General features: G+C 34.3%; 1 protein-coding gene and 1 long non-coding RNA gene across 2 annotated transcripts; one reads left to right on the forward strand and one right to left on the reverse strand.

Annotated features, from left to right (window-relative positions):
• The first annotated feature begins 12,403 nt into the window (after positions 1-12,403).
• LOC116169011 lies at positions 12,404-13,027 on the forward strand. Its single transcript, XM_031485042.1, has 3 exons — positions 12,404-12,598; positions 12,649-12,849; positions 12,908-13,027. The coding sequence occupies exons 1-3, from the start codon at positions 12,404-12,406 to the stop codon at positions 13,025-13,027; spliced, it is 516 nt and encodes a 171-aa protein (XP_031340902.1).
• A 658-nt stretch (positions 13,028-13,685) lies between these two features.
• Positions 13,686-14,170, reverse strand: LOC116168764. The gene is made up of 3 exons (XR_004144828.1): positions 14,114-14,170; positions 13,874-14,054; positions 13,686-13,816 (listed from the first exon to the last, which is right to left on the reverse strand). It is a non-coding gene; the product is annotated as an uncharacterized LOC116168764 (long non-coding RNA).
• Between the last annotated feature and the right edge of the window lie 3,897 nt (positions 14,171-18,067).

Here is an 18,067-nt window from a genome sequence, read left to right on the forward strand (position 1 = left end):
TGGCACACTCCTCAATAACCTTAAATATTGCGATAACCCAAGTCTCCCTTGTAACACGGCGCCATAGCTGCAGAGTAGTACTCAGGTGCGCCCCCTGTTACTTCAAACAATAAATGTAACCCATCTAAAATGCGACAAATCAGGAAAATCACGTCAAACCTAAAACGTCCTTCGATGTCTCAACTCCCAAAATTGTATTGGTATGGTATCTGCTAGTTAAGATCAACAAACACATAAATTTAGGTTCGAGGGAGACACCTTTTTTTTTAATAAAAAAACGTTTGTCTCCAGACACAAGACCAATCTTAAATTTTACTTCAAAATCTACCACTAAAGACGTACGATAACTAGTTGGCCACTCTGCTTAACGAACTTGAACACTTTTTTTAACTAATAATGAAAATAATTACTACCCCATACTCTATTTTGTTGAGCCAATGGCCCGACGAGAAAATTGATATAAAAACCTGAACCTGATAAAATAAGGCGGCTTTGATTTTCAAATTTTCACGTGATTACTCAAGATTACGCAATCCGTCGGTAAGCGACAATATCATTAAAAGGTGTTATCTAGACACAAATGGACTCCTGCAGGCAACAACTGCGTCACGTGGTGTTATAGATCCTTACACTGATTTAGTTTTATTTAAGCGCGTTTACCATTACCCCCGTTATTGGTCGTATTTCGCAGTAACTTTCCAAATGTTAACCATATAACGCCATATGTAAAACACACATAAATCTTATCCATTCGAATCACTTGCTCAGTCATCCTTCGAAATAATAAGCGTCGTAACTTGCTCATAATACTGATAATCAAAGGAGATGGGCGACACCATTGTCTTTTGGTCTTGAACGAAACTCATAGCTTTGTACCCGTATACGAAAACATAAACATTTCCAATGTTAAAAATCAAACTAAAGAAAATACGGTCGCAGGATCCCGCTACAAATTATGCTGTCAGAAGATAGTCTGGGTATTCCGGTTAAAGACAGACGTGGTAATATTTCATTTTTCTTAAAGCTATATAGTGGCAGTGATTTCAATGGATCCGAAATAGAAGAGTAAATTGGTGCGGTACTTCTAGAACCTCGAATGTTAAAGTTTTCCATAGTTTCCATTAGGGAGTGATATTAAATTTACCGCTCCAACACTCGTCATATTTGAACTCAATTTGACTCAAACTGGATAATTTCAACGTTGCTAATCCAACCTTTCCACCCTCGGTCTGATGCAGACTGGACTCATTTAGCTTCAAATTGTATATATCAACAACTAAAGCCGAAATGACAAGCAATGTTGCTCTCTGAGTTGTAATAATACTCAAGATATCAGTTTAATGTGAAAATATACTCGTAGTTTCTGCTAGAGCTGCTGAACACGTTATAGTTTAATCTAATCAGAGATAAATTCAGCTTTTCATCACCTGACAAGCTCCAGCTCGTGCAGCGAATATTGTTATTATTATTACACGACGATTGCAATAAATACCAAACCGATCGCATTTAATTCCGGACAGATTCAATAGACTTCGTACGGTCTACTTTTGGCCATTCTCATAAATCTGGAACGGCCGGCGATGCCCATTACGTCCATTTCAGAAGGAAACTTTATTTAGACGCATGCAATTATGATCCGTTATAAATTTTCACAGTACATGAACTGAAAGCTCATCTACCAGAATGTTAATAACTACATTTCTAGAATACCTGCTAGAATATAATTTAAGCAGAAGTTTAACAAAAGTTTGCCAAACTATTAAAGGCAGACAAGCATATAAAGTTCAATCGTGTATGTTCTTTGTACATTATAATGTTGATTTAAATCTGACTTGGTAATCCTACGCAAAGCGTATATTTGAATGGCACAATGTAATGAGCGGAAACCTACAAAGGGAGTTGAATAAAATTATCTTCATTGTAAATGTCGAAACGATGGCTAATTTGTCAAAACATTCATTATAAATAATAGCACGTCGAGTTATTGAATTATCTCAGTCAGTTCACTTATAGCGTTTAATTTCTTACTTTATCCAACCATAAGTAAATTCGACTACAAAGATTGAAGGTAATAAATTAGTCAGCCTGTGCTTACAATTTAAGGTACCTATTTACTCGAAGTGAATTAATTCCGCATCAAAACAGTACGTGGAAGATGTATTCAATCACAAAGGCGGTACGCTGCTCTGCGCAACTATTAAATTCGCGAGTATGAAATGTACACTTTCACTAGCAATTAAAGTCTCTATCGGCTGTAGTGCGTTCAGCTATTTATATAACATTGAAAACGGAACCACCGAAAAGGCTGAGTCTGGTGTATCTTTTTAACCAATCAGAAAACTGCATCTATTGTTTCGATGCAAATTTCGGCTTTAAAAAAGGGAAACAACTCGTAATTGAGATCCGTTACTCATGTTAATAGCCGACGTCATGCGTACATTTATCGTTAATACTCGATCGCGTTTATGATACATACAAAAAAAGAGTATAAATGCAATTTTATTCATATGTCAATTTTGACAAAGAAAGTTATGCTTTCCACGTTTCTCGAAAATTCGTCAAACTTAGAACGTGAACGTGTGTTCGGAACGGTAAGTATAAGTAGGAAAAAATCATACCAAAAGATGCTACCTAAACAACCAGGGGTTATATTATTGCCAGACAAATCGAAATTAATTTACGAAAAGGAATATAAAACGTGTTGTGAAAGGAGTACAGTAAACAATGTGAACGCTGTTAGCGAAGGAGTACTGCTAGCGTATTTCTGATAAAAATCGAATCCATGCTCAGAGTAAATATTTCTGGGTGTCGCTGGAGGATATAGAATTGCCGAAATACACAAAGATTTTTATGAGAAACAATCTGTTCTAATAATTTCGCTTTCAGACACTTGTAGGATTCCACTCTGTGTGCACCTGGTGACAATTAATGTTTTTAAATGCAGTTTAAGCCCGAACAATCACGTGCCACCACACAGTCTGACAGCTGATCCGCCAGCCGCCGACCTACCCGCCATTTACGCTACAGGGAGGCACGACGCGGCAGTCGCATTAGTCTTATTAACCTGAATTAACTTTTTTTATTATTTTGTATTTATTTAGCTTTAACAGAGTTACAATTTACTTGGCTCTTCGACTTATTTACACTGAAGCTACCTAAGGTCCAAAGCAGGAGCCTTCACACTAACAAAAACTCTTCGGTTTAGAACTTATGTGCGATATATGAGTTGCGATTCATTAATTTCCATATATTTTGTCGTTAGTTTGATTTGGGCAGGAAGACCATGTAATTGCCCATCTAGTTTCTCACAAGAATATTATTGCACCAAGGATAAGTCACATCTTGACCACTTCACCCTTTCTCAGCATTTTTGTACCTGATTACCTACCCCATTGTTTCCAAAACATGTCTTTGGGTGTAACTCAGTTTGTATATATGCATTTACTCTTTTTTTATCATTGCTTAAACTTGATATTTTTAAATAACTTTGCTTTTGGATTGGTTAATTAAATGTCAAGGTCAAGGGCTTTTAAACGTTAACGTATCTAACGTTAACTAAATTTCCGGGCTTTTCGAATATTCATAATAACAATAATTATTAAACAAACTTTTGGCATTTTAGTGTTTTAGTTTGTGTTCCTATGTATTTAATGCGTTTAATGTATTTAATGTATTTAATGCATTTAATGTATTTAATGTATTTATAATTATTAATGTCACAAGTTCGTTTATGGACGTCATAATTAAACGCGTGTAACTTTAAATTTTAGGTACACAAGTTTCATTAATAACGTTCATATTGAACGTGTATCATTCAAAATTTAATCTACGGCGGCTCAAATAGATTTCATTCGCATTTTTGTGTTATCTAAACGTTTTCGTAAATTATACTTCAAAAGTGTCCATACTAGTATATGTCATGGTAATCACGTTTGTCAATTTTGACGTTAGCTGTAGAAAATAGTAGTAGTTATCATTTGCGTGCTTTTATGAATTCATAAGAACACTAGTGCTTTTATGGAAGTCGTAATGACATCCAATTGGACATACTAAATCTGTCACAATGACACCGTCGTAGATTAATGTATTTAATATATTTATGTATTTAATGTATTTAATGCATTTAATGCATTTAATGTATTTATTGCCCAACAGATGATACAAATGACAAAATATTGATATACTGTATAGCGAATATTCCAGAAATTGCGATAGATACCGAGGTGCCATGAAAGATTAGTTATCGAAGATAAAGAACGAAGTCTGATGTGATGTAATATTTAGGATTCATTGTTGTTTTTTTTATTTTTAATTAAAGTACCAATTTATACCATAGTCTATTTCCAAGTTTAATGTGTACATGTATACCTATACATGTATACCTATACATACAGTGTGTAAAGCGATGGGGTATACAAGAGGGAATTTTTTTTTAATATTTATTTATGAAAAAAATTTATTCTTCATGATATTTTTTGCTTGCTTTGAAAGTACCAATAACGTTTCGATTGTTTGTGGTTTGATAGCAATACGCTCTTTTGATTATAATGTAGAATGATAACTTTCAATAAAAACAATTAATTTTATTATTTTCCCAGATTTCTATAAATAAATTTTAGATTATCGAAGCTGCCAGTTTTCGTTCAAGCAGAAAAGACATGGTGTCGCATCAAATGATGATTGTACCGTACTCGACCGCAATCGGTAGGTTAAGGAAAAGTCAAGGATACTGTCGACGATACTTACTTAATAGTGTGCAATTATTTTGTTAATTCAAATCTAAAATTCTCGCACATCTGCATGTTATGAGGCTTATTATTCAGAAAGTTTACGTTTGCGACACGAGCGAGCTTGCGAGCGATTCGAGCAAGTGATCTCAGGTGAAAAAGGTTTATTTGTGTTTTACATATGGCGTTATACCGTGATTATTTCCAATGTCTCCGATGGTTGCATGGATTGCGAAATCTGTCAATTTTGTTAAGTTAGAGTTAAGCACAGAGTACAAGTAAAAACCGTTTCCACTCCGATCTATAACCTGTGTGTGAACCACGACATTAGCTCGTACCATTGAATAAAAACACTATAAGAAGGATAACGCTTATGGAGAAAAGCGCGACATGCCCCCTGCTCGCCGCGTTCGTGAAGATCACCGAACTGTATGTGCGGTAAATACCGCTATCTGGTGTCTTGTGATATAAGCACATAACGCGGGTTTATTAATAAATCGCATGTTGGAAATTTCAAACAACAGCAGCGGCAAATATGGTTACCGATACACGCGCTACGAAGAAAATGTTAATCAGTTAAAAATTGTTTTAGAAACTCAACGGAATTATGGTTTTTTAATTATTCTTATAGTATTAGTGGCATTAAACAACCACAACTGTGGTCTGTGGCCTATGGGACTATCCGTTTCGAAAATAGTAATGCGCTACAAAAACAAAAATACTCTTTAATAAGTATAGTTTTGGGTATTAAGAAAGATTAAATGTATAACATACTAAAATTGGAAGGGATTTGTTTAATTAATTTCTTTTTTATGAGAAAAACTTGACTGTGGCGCGAAAAACTAAAAAAAACACTTTAAAGCGTCTTCGCACTGAAATATTACCAAAATCTGAAATACTTGTTCAGCTTAAATAATGTAGAATTAAACAGGAATAATTCGATACCCGGTTTATTAAAATAGGCTCAATCGATATTTTTCTATCTTGAAACGGCATGCGTACTTTTTAATCCGATGGTGGGCACTTTTGAAAATGCCACAAACGCCAAAACTTTTGGTTATCGAATTAGACAAAGAAAATAGAATTATTAAGACGATTGTACTGTATAGGTACTTAACAGAGGGCACTGAAAATAAAAATTTCTTAAAAACACGCAAGGTAAACAAAAGCAGGAAAAGAAAGCACTGGTGCAGGTTGCTAAAAACAAAAAAGGATTAGTTTTTCATTTTATTTTTTTTTCTATTCATCTTTGATTGTTTGTCACTTTTTTTTAATAATTTTTTATTTTCTGTGTACCATTTTGGCTGTTTCCACAATTTTAACTTTACAATAAACTCTATAATTTTCTTTTTGTGTTCTTCACAAGTAGTGAACCACGTGGTGCGCTCCGCCATATAAGATACTAAACTATCAACAATTTTGTTTTTAATGCCTATGTCTAGTAAATGTTTTAAAAATAAATTGTTAAATTCACCTAATAGTATGGTGAAAATTCTTACAAATTCAGCACTTGGCCTTTTTAATAATTTAATTGTTTCACTGAAACCATATTCCTTGTGAAGGCATAATAATTCTTGCTCATTTACAAGATCTTCTGCACAAAGCAACAGTTCATGTGAGCAATTTTTACAATCAATTTTTGGTAATATTTTAAAACAAACGTAACCCGCGACATATACATTTGACGCCATTTCAAGTGTTGGTGGGGCTCGGGTGTGATCAATTTTTTCCTTTGGTGCTAAAATAATAAATAAAAAATTAAATTAAGGTATTGATAGAAATATAACATATACTTGAAATCACGAATCTTTGTCCCTGCGTCATTGATTTGTGAATCAATTTCAGACATACGCTAAAACACTGTAATATCTGTCAAGTATGCGAAATCGACAAATAACTTATCTGAATTTGATTCACAAATCAATGACGCAGGGACAAAGATTCGTGATTTCAAGTATATATGTTACGGTCAAAGTAATTAATTGGGGATTATTCATAATGACCGGTCAATGTGAATATACACAAACACAACATAGAGGGAAGGAAAACTCTTCAAACAACCCCCGCAATTTTTTTTATTAATAAGAGTTATAATTCATATATCGAATTTAAAACAATCATTCCGGGAGTTGTTTGAAGAGTTTTCCTTCCCTCTATGTTGTGTATATTCACATTGACCGGTCATTATGAATAATCCCCAATTAATTACTTTGACCGTAACATACATATTGCGTTAGAGACGTATTGGATACTGCTACTGGTTGAAGGAGTATCCAGCTTGCTTCCTACTTGCTCATTTGGTTCTGCAACAGTACTGGGTGTATCGACATTTAAAAATTCGACGTTCTGTACCGCAGCATTCCCTGATTCTACATCCAGTGGCAGTCGGATATTCATATTATTCTGAATGGCAATCCTCATTTGTCGAAGTGTTGGTGTTGGATTGTATCCTCCACGGTTTCTTACTACGGAAAAAAAGTTTTCCAGGCAGTCTTGGTTCACATGATTAGTTAGTAAAAATTTAGTTCCGGAAGATTTTAACTGATTCCAAAGCAATAAGATAGAATTTATGGACCAGATAAATCCATTCAAACAATAAATATTGTTTCGCTGTTTTTCGCCTTCAAAAACCTTAATAGTTTTAAAATATTTTAACCCATTTTGAAGTAATTTTTCCGAGCCTTCATTGTAAATTGAAAGGGGTCGTTTATTGGCATCATTTAATGTCGAACTATTTAATGCATCGAAAATATCGTTGATTCTAAACAAAAACTGGGCTGTATTATCTCCTGTAGTCCTCTGTAGTAATTTATATTTATATGACGTTGTAACAGCCGCTGCAACACTTCGCGAAAAAATTTGAGACGCGTATTTTACTTTCATTTTTTCAAATGACGTAGGATTGATGTGCGCTGGGCCTATTTTAATCAATGATCTGGTGGTTAAACTTGTTCGATCAATTTCGTACGTATCTACAATATCGTTCCAATTAATTTGTTTTCCATCGACTACAAATTGTAATTTGGTGTTACAAAAATTATTTCTTAAACTTTTCAGAAGATGTGGAACGTCAAAAATTGTGAAAATATCTATTCCACTTATGTTAATGGTGGGGTTAGTTGATGTGGCACCTAATAATTCGTAAGTCTTCCGATTGTTTGAAGCTTGGTCGCAAACTAACACTTTTGGTGAGAAACCGATTTTTTTTAACGTCGTAATCACTTCTTTAATGAGAACTTCCAAGATTGTCCCCTTTGTAGCTCCGAATGATGCAAAATAACAAAATGGAATGCGCCATCGATAGTATAAACCACGAATCATGAAGACTAGTCCATGTGTAGCCAAATTTGTTCGTCGTCCTAGAGATCCTAAATCTTCAAAACCTTCAATTAGATCTTCGTAAGAATTATATTCTAATTGGCTCTTTAAATTTATTTCGTCAAACATGACGACACACACTTTTTCTTAGGCAGACATGGTACTTGCTTTCATTTTTAGTTTTTTCATTAAATTTGAATTCACACCAGTTCTTAATTTAATTATTTTCAGCCAGCTTTGAATTGTTTTTACAGAAGGCAAGACAAATCCCAATGTAATCATAAACTTATAGGTGCTGGGCGATTTGTAGTAAATAGATAGACCTACGCTCTTCTCATCATTGGTCCATTTTGACCTTTTGTTGTGACTCAATTGGGAAAGAACAAAAGTTTTTACATACGTGGATTTATTTTGCAACGAGTATTGCAATGTGGCATCTAAAAATAAAAAAAGAAATACTAAATTATACAGTGTGTCCTCGGATGGACTGTACAAGAGGGAACAAATTTTTAACTTTACGCAAAAATGTCATTCTTTATAAAAATTTTTGCTTGCCTCACAACCACCTATTCTGAAATAAAAATCTAGATATTCCTTTTAGCAACTGAGAAAATTACAAAAAACACAAAATCTACAGCGGAAAATTCTGCGTTTTTTCTAATTTTCGCAGCTGCTAAAAAGAATATCTAGGTAGATTTTTATTTCAAAATAGGTGGTTTTGAGGCAAGCAAAAATTTTTATAAAGAATGACTTTTTTTGCGTAAAAATTAAAAATATTTCCCTCTTGTTCAGTCCATCTGTATGTATTAAAAACTTAACTTTTCCGCACGTTAACATCCGTTGAGACCTAACAGTTTCATGCAGTTTTTTACATGTTTAATCGATTTGTCTCTATGAAAAGGTGGCACTGTTCAAATTTCAGTAGGAGTGGATCACAAATAAGAAAGTTAATTCTGCGCATGCGCGCAGTAATTGTTGATATGTATTATTTAATACATCAATTTGCATTTAGTAAAAGGTGCTATTGTTAAAATTTCAACAAAATCTATCCATAAATAACAGAGTTACTTGTACGCATACGCAGAACAAATCGGACATCCGGTCTGAAAATTAATAGGTGTCGTCATGCAGCGGCAAGTAAAACATAATTTGTCCCATCCCATTATATTTTAAGTTATCGTGCTAACAAGTCGGACAACATCATCGTCGGACTTTGGATTTTGCTGTGATGAGAACAATACTTATCGGAGTCATATGTGCGGAAAAGTAAAAAATTTTTAAAAAAATGTAATCATAATTTTGAATTTTAAAAATCAAATCTTTTTTTTTACTTATGGTCTACTAATTTATTTCAAAGACTCCTAAGGAAATTATGCATCGGTCATATCTAATTATAGAAAATTTAAAATCTAACGAAAAGCATAACAGATAGGTATATGGAATGTAATAAATGATCGATGTAGAAAGACGATCAAAATTAAAATCTTTTTGAAAGGAGGTCATCGGAGTCGAAGTTCCAGGGATTAAAAGAAAAGAAAACTTTTTCAAAAATCCTGAATCAAAAATAAAGTAATTTCAAACATACCTATTGATTTCACTTTAGATTTCGTCTTTAATCTGTGCTTCACGGATCGAAATTTGTTCAATTTGTGTTGCAGTGTAGAGATTTTTTCTTTAAGCCTCTTATTCTCTCTTGTCAACGTCAGTTCTAGTATTGTGGGCATATTTAGCATCGAACTTGAAGCACGAGATGATTCATCGCTACTTGAAGCATGAAATATTTTTCTTTTTGGGCTGTTTTCGGAAACCGAACTTAATCTGGAGTTGCTACTGCTAGGGGAACGATGCCGTTTATATGTGTTGATAGCTGCAGGCGTGGGAAATTGAAATCCTGAAAATAAAGCGGTGTTAAAGAAAAAATCGCTTCAGTCCGCCTAAAACTATATTAACCTATAGACGATCTTCAAAATATGTCGTAAAAAAGTTAATCCTTACCTTCATTAACATATTTAATGGGTACGGTGTTTTTTCGCAACAATTTCCGCTTTCCACTTGCATAAATATCAACACTTTTAAAATGATTTTCACAGATCACGTAGTTTTTTAAGGTTTCACTGTCCATTAAGCGCACACTCACATTACCGCAATTTGTTTTCCATAACTTCGTTAGTTCATCATTTTTAACCGGAAAATGGAAAAAACTAATCTTATTTAATAATTTATTTCTATTACTGATGCCACATCCGAAATACGCGCACTTATAACTTGGAACGCTGGTACTACTAGTCATTTTCAGTCCTTTGCTATTAGAAATTACAAATCAATTGAAAATTTAACACAATTTAACACTGGCGACCGTTGCCGAAGTTTCAAAGCACTACCTGTTGCACTGGTAATTACCAAAGCACAAAACGTAGACGACAATGATTTGAAAAATCGAGTAATCGCAAGGATTAAAAACAGCGCCGCAGCTAGCAGGGTTCTGTGGGTTCCGTGGAACGAGAGCCCGGCGTCTGCAAGGACCCGGTCAAAATACCAAACAAGTTAAAAAGTAATCATAAACGATTTACATAAAGTGCATTTCCACTTGCATTCATTTCCCATTTATAAGATGCAACTTCTGTTAAAATCGTAAAACTCCGGCCACAAATATGAAAGATAGCGTTGCACATGGGCAATCCATTTTTGACGTGCTACTTCAATTTCAGTTTATGAGAAGAATTTCATTTCAATGCTTTTCGAAATAAGAAAGTTGGAACTGCGCATGCGCAAACCTAAATTTTATAACTAATGTTATTTCCTTTGTTCCAAGCGCCTAAGTATCAAATTTCACTTAAATGGTTCCATAGATAAAAAAGTTGGCACTGCGCATGCGCAAAATAAAATTTTGAAACTGGCGCTAGATTTTCCTTTATTCCAAGTACCTATGTATCACATTTCATTTAAATTCTTCCATAAATAAAAAAGTTTGCACTGCGCATGTGCAAAACTAAATTTTGAAATTGGCGTTTGATTTTCCTTTATCCCAAGTGCCTATGTATCAAATTTCGTTTAAATTCTTCCATAAATAAAAAAGTTGGCACTGCGCATGCGCAAAACCAAATTTTGAAATTGGCGTTTGATTTTCCTTTATTCCAAGTGCCTATGTATCAAATTTCATTCAAATACTTTTATAAGTAAAAAAGTTTGCAATTCGGTTTATAAATGGCCGAGATGCGAAAAGGGCACTGTGAATTTTGAATCGATTCGATTCAACTTTTGGCATTGCGTATTATATGGCTAAAGCTATGCTACATTTCTAAACAAAGTTATCGTTCACACGGAGAGATAGATGGACAGACAGACAAAGGAACAGACGGAGAGACCAACCGGCAGGCGACAGATAGCAATGCAAAATTATAAATGATCTCTAGGATCGTTAATAAACGGCAAAAGGGTAAAATTATGGAACATGTAAAAAACGGTTTTTTGTTTTTTTTTACAATAACTTTTTTTGTAAGCGGTACAGAAAAAATTCCTTCCTTGGTACAAGACTCGACACCATAACGAACCAAATAGCGAAAAAAGTAGAACAATAGCTCTTAAGATAAAGATCTAGTAGCGTCGCAAAGTTAGCGGACGGACGGACGGACGGACAAAGTAGCCACAATAGCGCATTTTTTTTTTATTTTTGTGGAAATGCGCTAAAAAGAACTTATATCCCTTCTAAAGATAGAAGATAAAGCTATGGGAAATATAGAATATAGAATGCGGTTTACAAGTATTACCTACCCTAATAAAGCAATGTGGCATAACTGGTTACAGAAAATGGATTTGTAGCCGTAAAAATAAAACCAGACGGTGAGAATAATAATAATAAATTATTGTTGGTTACATCTTGGTAGCGATTGAGAATAAAAATATAGTTTATTACCGTTTCTATGTGTAAATAACCTCTACTTTAATTTCCCAAAATAACGCTTATTCCTCCTGGGAGATGCTTTTTTGAAAACATCAATTTACCCGTGATCACCCAATCAGCTTAAGTCTGGTGACCATTGTTTAGCAAACAATATTAGTTACTAAGTAAGATTAAAACTTTGAAGTTAACAATATTGATTAAATTTGGTAGTCTGAATCCCACATTGTAAACGTATTTTCAATATTGAAATCGAATGGATTATTGATTATGATAATGGTATGAAGTTAGCTGTTTTTAGTCCAAATGCTCCTTTGTAGTTCTAGTAGAGTGTAATACATAACCTTTAAAGTACGCTACAGATTTATAGGCACAAAAGTACATGCAATTTATCCATATATCTACGTTTATATATCAAATTAACCAAATCACATAATTAGTTCTGAAAATAGGTATTAAAATGGCTAAGAAACGAACAACAAAAGAACAGTTTGAAATTTATGTGCGCACTTTGGAAAATAATAAATTATTCGTGACTGGCAGGTTAAAGCCAGGTATGAACCCTGAAATCCTACAAGAACTTTGGACGTCTCTCGTTGATGAATTAAATTCTTGTGGGAGTGGACCTGTAAGAACGGTGGAAGGCTGGAAAAAGGTCAGTCGGTTTGGTTATAGCTTTAAACTTATTTCTTAATAACTGTGTAGGTTTTTACTGAATGGAAGTCTCTTGTCAAAAAAAGAGCTCGAGAAGGAAAATTACTCTCTGAAGTGGAAAAAAGATATCTGGAAGCTACAGGTGTTGTGGCTGTGTCAGGAATTACATCGGTACAAGAACTAGGTGTTGAAGACACCGAAGCACCGATTAATGCAGATGACGATGTAGTAATAACTCTGACAGGGCACCAGGTATTTATATACATAAATGTGGTACATTCTTTTAATATTTTAAACCCAATACTTGTAGGAAACCCATATTGAAATGTGTGATGATGATTTTGAGGATGTTGATGATCCATCCTCTACTCCTAAGGTTCAGGGGAACATAAAAAGAGCTACCCCAAAGACCACAAAGAGTAAGAAATAAATGTTTCCGAATATGATAATTCAATATATTACTTTTTAAGGTTCAATGAAACACCCCTTACTCAATGCTTACGCGCATGGACAAGCTGAGCAAAGGGATGGTCTTCTGGCGGTTGCTTCTGCCCTACAGGAAATTGCCCGAGGTATCCACAGATTTTGCGATATTTTTGAAAAAAAGGCACATACTTAAAATTGATTGGTCATTAATTTAATTTTTATTTACATATTGTATACTGTTTTTTGTACACACAACTTTTGATAAATATATATTTTAGAAAGAAAAACAAAAATAACTGTTGAACAATTTAAAATTTATTTAAAACAGTTAGAAAAATTTAAGTGCCTAACAGAGATACCAACTGAGGAATTTGCCAAGTTATGTAATATTCTTAATAACTCAAAGGGGGCAACCAAAAGTGTAGAGGAGTGGAAAAAGGTGTAGTTACCTTTCTTTATTTTCAGGATATATTTAAGTATTCAATTTTCTATAGAGTTTTACGGAATGGACCTCGAGAACAAAGAGAAAAGCCAGAGAGTTGTATGTACATCGGTTACAAACAGGTGGTGGGATGCCTATTGATATACAGTTAAATGAAATTGAAAATTGGCTCTTAAACATCATTACTAAACTTGTAATCAGTGGTATGGATGTTCCTGAATGTTCAACTAAAGCACCTGTTACTTCCTCTACACATCGACTTACAGACTTTTGGCTCATTGGACAGAAGAAGTCCTGTCCAACAGCCTTCTGATAAGACCCTTGAGCCAAAAAATTTAATGTGGCCAAAATCTACAACATTTATAGGACGGTACAAGAATGTACATAATCCGATTATTTAGAACATACTTTTAAATGTTTAGGAATGCCCAAAACTCTTTCATTATCCTGCAGAAAGGGTGATAAGTCTGTCATCAAATCACGAGTCAGCTGCCGGGACAATCTATAAATTCCTTTGAAGGTTTCTTCAGTAAGCGAAAATGGATCACTCATATCACGAAGTTGTCTTCTGTTTAAATTCATTCTAATCCTAAATCGCAACACTATAGTGTAAAATGCATGTATGTAAATATTCATATTCATACGTACCTTTCTTCATTGTTGATAACATTAAAAATTAATAGCATAAAATCTGCCATTTCGAATTAATCACACTAAGTATATAAAATTTAATACGCAGATTTCCCAATAAAAACAATAATCAATGTTGTTTACAGTACAACAAGTGTAAAAAGGACTTGTTTGGAAAGTTGGTTACATATTCAATTATTGTTTAGATAATTGAAATGCAGTGGCCACCAGACTACCAATGTAAGCTGATTGTCAGCAGGCTAGCACAGCTTTCAATAATATGACAAGTAAAGTTTTCAAGTGTATTTTTAAAGTACTTAAAGTGAGTGGTTTTGAAATGCTTAATAGCGACAAAAACTACAACAACGGCTCTAGCGTTTACAGAAATCAATCTCTTTCAATAATATTTTGTTTGTATTAAGAAAGGTTCAATCTATAACATTACTATACGCAAGGAATTATCATAGTTCCTATTTTTATAGATCTTTCGTCTTTAGACTTTGGCCTTGCGCGGCAAAAATCTTACAACCTTATACAGCCGTTACTAATTATAGTAACAGCACGATACGTACGCAACGGCGATTCAAATTATACTGAAGACTCTGGGGAAAGCAAATTCTCACTCTTCACAGTTCAAGACCGACGGTGGAGCGCCTATATCTCAATTCAATCGTCCGTCGCGTTTTATTTACCTGGCGTTAGGCTTCTTATAGTGTTTTTATTCAATGCTCGTACTTAGTAAAACCATTGAATAAAAACACTATATTCAATGGTAAAACCAAGAACGTGGCAACTGTGACGTGATGCATTCTACCCTTCCTTAATTTTCCTAAAAAAATAATATTAGTGAATTATTCGCAATCAAACTAGTTAGAGTACTATATTGACCGAAACGGCTCTTCTGAAACATATAAAATAACCCGCAGTATATAAAACGCAATTTAAAATTCTAATACATTGACATCTTTTTCGTGCCATCTACTTGAGTTTTATTACGGGCTTTCAGGAATATGGAGTATGGAGTTTCTCGTAAAATGGCATTTACTGGCGAAAGTTATTACGCTTTGTCTGAGCTGGCAGTGCAAATATTAAGGCGAACGTACGCACGCGGCTTTAGATGCGTTTATTTCACGTTATACAAAGTGGATTGGCGTGTGCTGGGGGACGGTAACACAGAACTCGCATTTTACATCAATCATCATACGATATTTCTAACGTGGTAGACAGTATTTTGCAAAACTCACATGTCGAAAATTCGGCTTGTAGGTAATTATTTTTTGTTACGGCGCACAGCGTAATTACGCAAAGCAAAATGTATCATAAACAAAAAGGATTATACACGTACAATCTAATGAAGCGGCGATGAACGCCTAATAAATTTCGATGAAAATAAGTTAATATGGCCATAAAGCCGAATTATGAGGATATTGTGAATAATATTTACTTCGAGCGGATATAAACATATTTACGAATTAAGTGGAAATATATTGCGGCAAAAATTCGTGGCTGTGCTTTGTATTTCGCTGAAGCTAATTTGCGCGTATGGGTAAAATTTGATTATCGCTAACGTGGTTATTTATAACTTTTTTTAACTCGAGGGGTAGCTGATTCAACTGCATTACGTTATTACGCTATTGATCGATCGTTAGTAATTTGCTAAAATTCCACTCAAATTTGGTACTTTAAATAAATTGGTTGTCTTGTCTGAGCCTTCTCCCGTTACTGTTTGACAAACGTTTACGTCGAAACTTCTATTAGACTAAAATTCCTACCCGGAGATGGCGCGCGCTAAACGAGGGTGAGAAAATAAATAGTAACAACACTATTTCGAATAAGGTGTAAAGGGAACCCGGTAACGGATTTTTTTTTTAAATAATAAGAGATTTTAATTTGAAAAATGACAGCCATAAATGGGACAATATAAATTTTATATTTTATTTTATTTTATTTGATTCGAATTGAATTTTTGTTCCTAAAATATGATTAAATGCGCCGAGAAGTCGTGGAAGGTAACGAGATTAGCTAGAATTACGGAACGATTTTGAAAGGGTAGTTGCGTAGTTATCAACCTTGTTACGCACCGTCCGCTAACTTTGGAAAAAATATTTGTTTGGCGGAAGAGGGGATGGGTGTGACTCAAAAAACGTAAAGTAGTGGGAATTTGGTCGTTCAGAGACAGCCGTCATGCAATTGAGATAAAGCCGCGAGTGAATTCGTATTGATCCGCAAGAGATTTCGCCTCAAAAACCGCCAGAGCGTTTGCGCAAGCGTATTGTTAAAAAATTAAGGTGAAGCAGTCAGCGCAGTCGATCATCTGTAGTATTTGCGGAGAAAGTTGCGTGCATCACCAGTAGCGAAGTTAACCACATATAAATCAAACGCGAAAAAGGTTGTGAATTAAAGTTTGGATGCCTTCATTAAAAATGAGAGAATCTAGGACGCGTGGACCAAAATGCTATCCTGGTTCCGCGATTCCGTTTAGCCGATACAAAACTGCAGTGTAAACAGAAGACGCTGATCTATTATTGTTTAATGGGGACGCCGGTCGCAGAAATTCCGTTGGTTCCGTTTGTCTTAAAATGTTTATATTATACACATTCAAATTATGACAGCCAGATCATTTTTTTGGTTTTATAACTTATTTTGATTGCATAAAATTAGGTGCTCTTCAGAAGAGATTTTGTCATATAAAAGTAGACATAGGGAAAAACAATATGCGTAAATCGCTATGTCTACTTCTTAATAAATATCACTGTATACATTGTGTCCAAAATAAGGACAATGGTCAAATTAGAGAAAAGAGTAAGTGCGAACTAGTTTCGTAGTCAATTAATAAAATGAATCAGTCTTCTGTAATTAAAAAAAAAATAAAACAACTTATGCTTCAAAACCTTTTTTTAAGAAATGTAACGTGGTTTAAAAAAACCGATTTGTGAAATTAAACTGAAAACCCTAATACGTAATAATAAATCGCATAAAATTTAATTACATTGGAAATCCTTTTTATTATCGACTGGCAACAGTTGAAACTTAAACCGGGTCAATGGGAAAATCCTAAAATGAACACTACAGATAAAAAGACAGCCGTATTTACGTATATACTATGAACTCAATTTATAGCCTCCACATGAGAGAAAAAATGAATCTCGATCCAAAACTAATTCGGCGTGATCAGATACAAATCCCGTAAATCTCCAGAAACAATACTTATACACTAAACTATTGCAATTACACCTTCCTCCACGCAGCTGCTCTTAAACGTGCCGATCAACCAATACCACAAAAAAAAGAAGTGAAAATGTAAACTCACATGTGCATTCAACGGATCTGAATGAATGCACCAAGATAATTCACCACGCACCTGAATTCTCAAATACAGTGAATCTCATACAAATAATACAGTGATACTCAACCAATAATAATTTATAGGTACTTGGAAAACTGTGACACAACCATTTAGTAAAATATGAGGTTTGATTATCAACCAGATTGAGTGGTTACTCCCTATAAGAAGATAAATCGGTTGGAATCACATTTCCTGAGTCAAAGAACATCAATTTCGCTGCGGAAATAGGTAAGTTCGTATATTATCCATTCGATTGATGATGATCGATCATGAATTGAAAAAACTATTCGAAAACATAAAGAGTAGTAAAATATAAAAAAACAAAAGAAAAGAAAAGAAGAAAAATACTGTGAACAATTTTGTACAGTTCTTACGAAAATCACGATTGCGCGCATTTGTTTCAAAACACAGGACAAAAACCGCATATAAACCTCTCGCCAGGAAAGATTGCCGGTCACAGAACACTTGATCCCGGTCTACAATCTATGTTTTTCTAAAGATGTGAGCAACTTCCGGGATAGTATCGTGTCAATGTTGAACAAAAAGGCTTTTCGTTCAACATTGGCACGATCCTATTCCGGAAGTTCGGAAAACAGAGATTGTAGATCGACACAAGGTGTGCTGTG

This window comes from Photinus pyralis, unplaced genomic scaffold, assembly GCF_008802855.1.
Source record: "Photinus pyralis isolate 1611_PpyrPB1 unplaced genomic scaffold, Ppyr1.3 Ppyr1.4_LG4, whole genome shotgun sequence".
NCBI lineage: Eukaryota > Metazoa > Arthropoda > Insecta > Coleoptera > Lampyridae > Photinus > Photinus pyralis.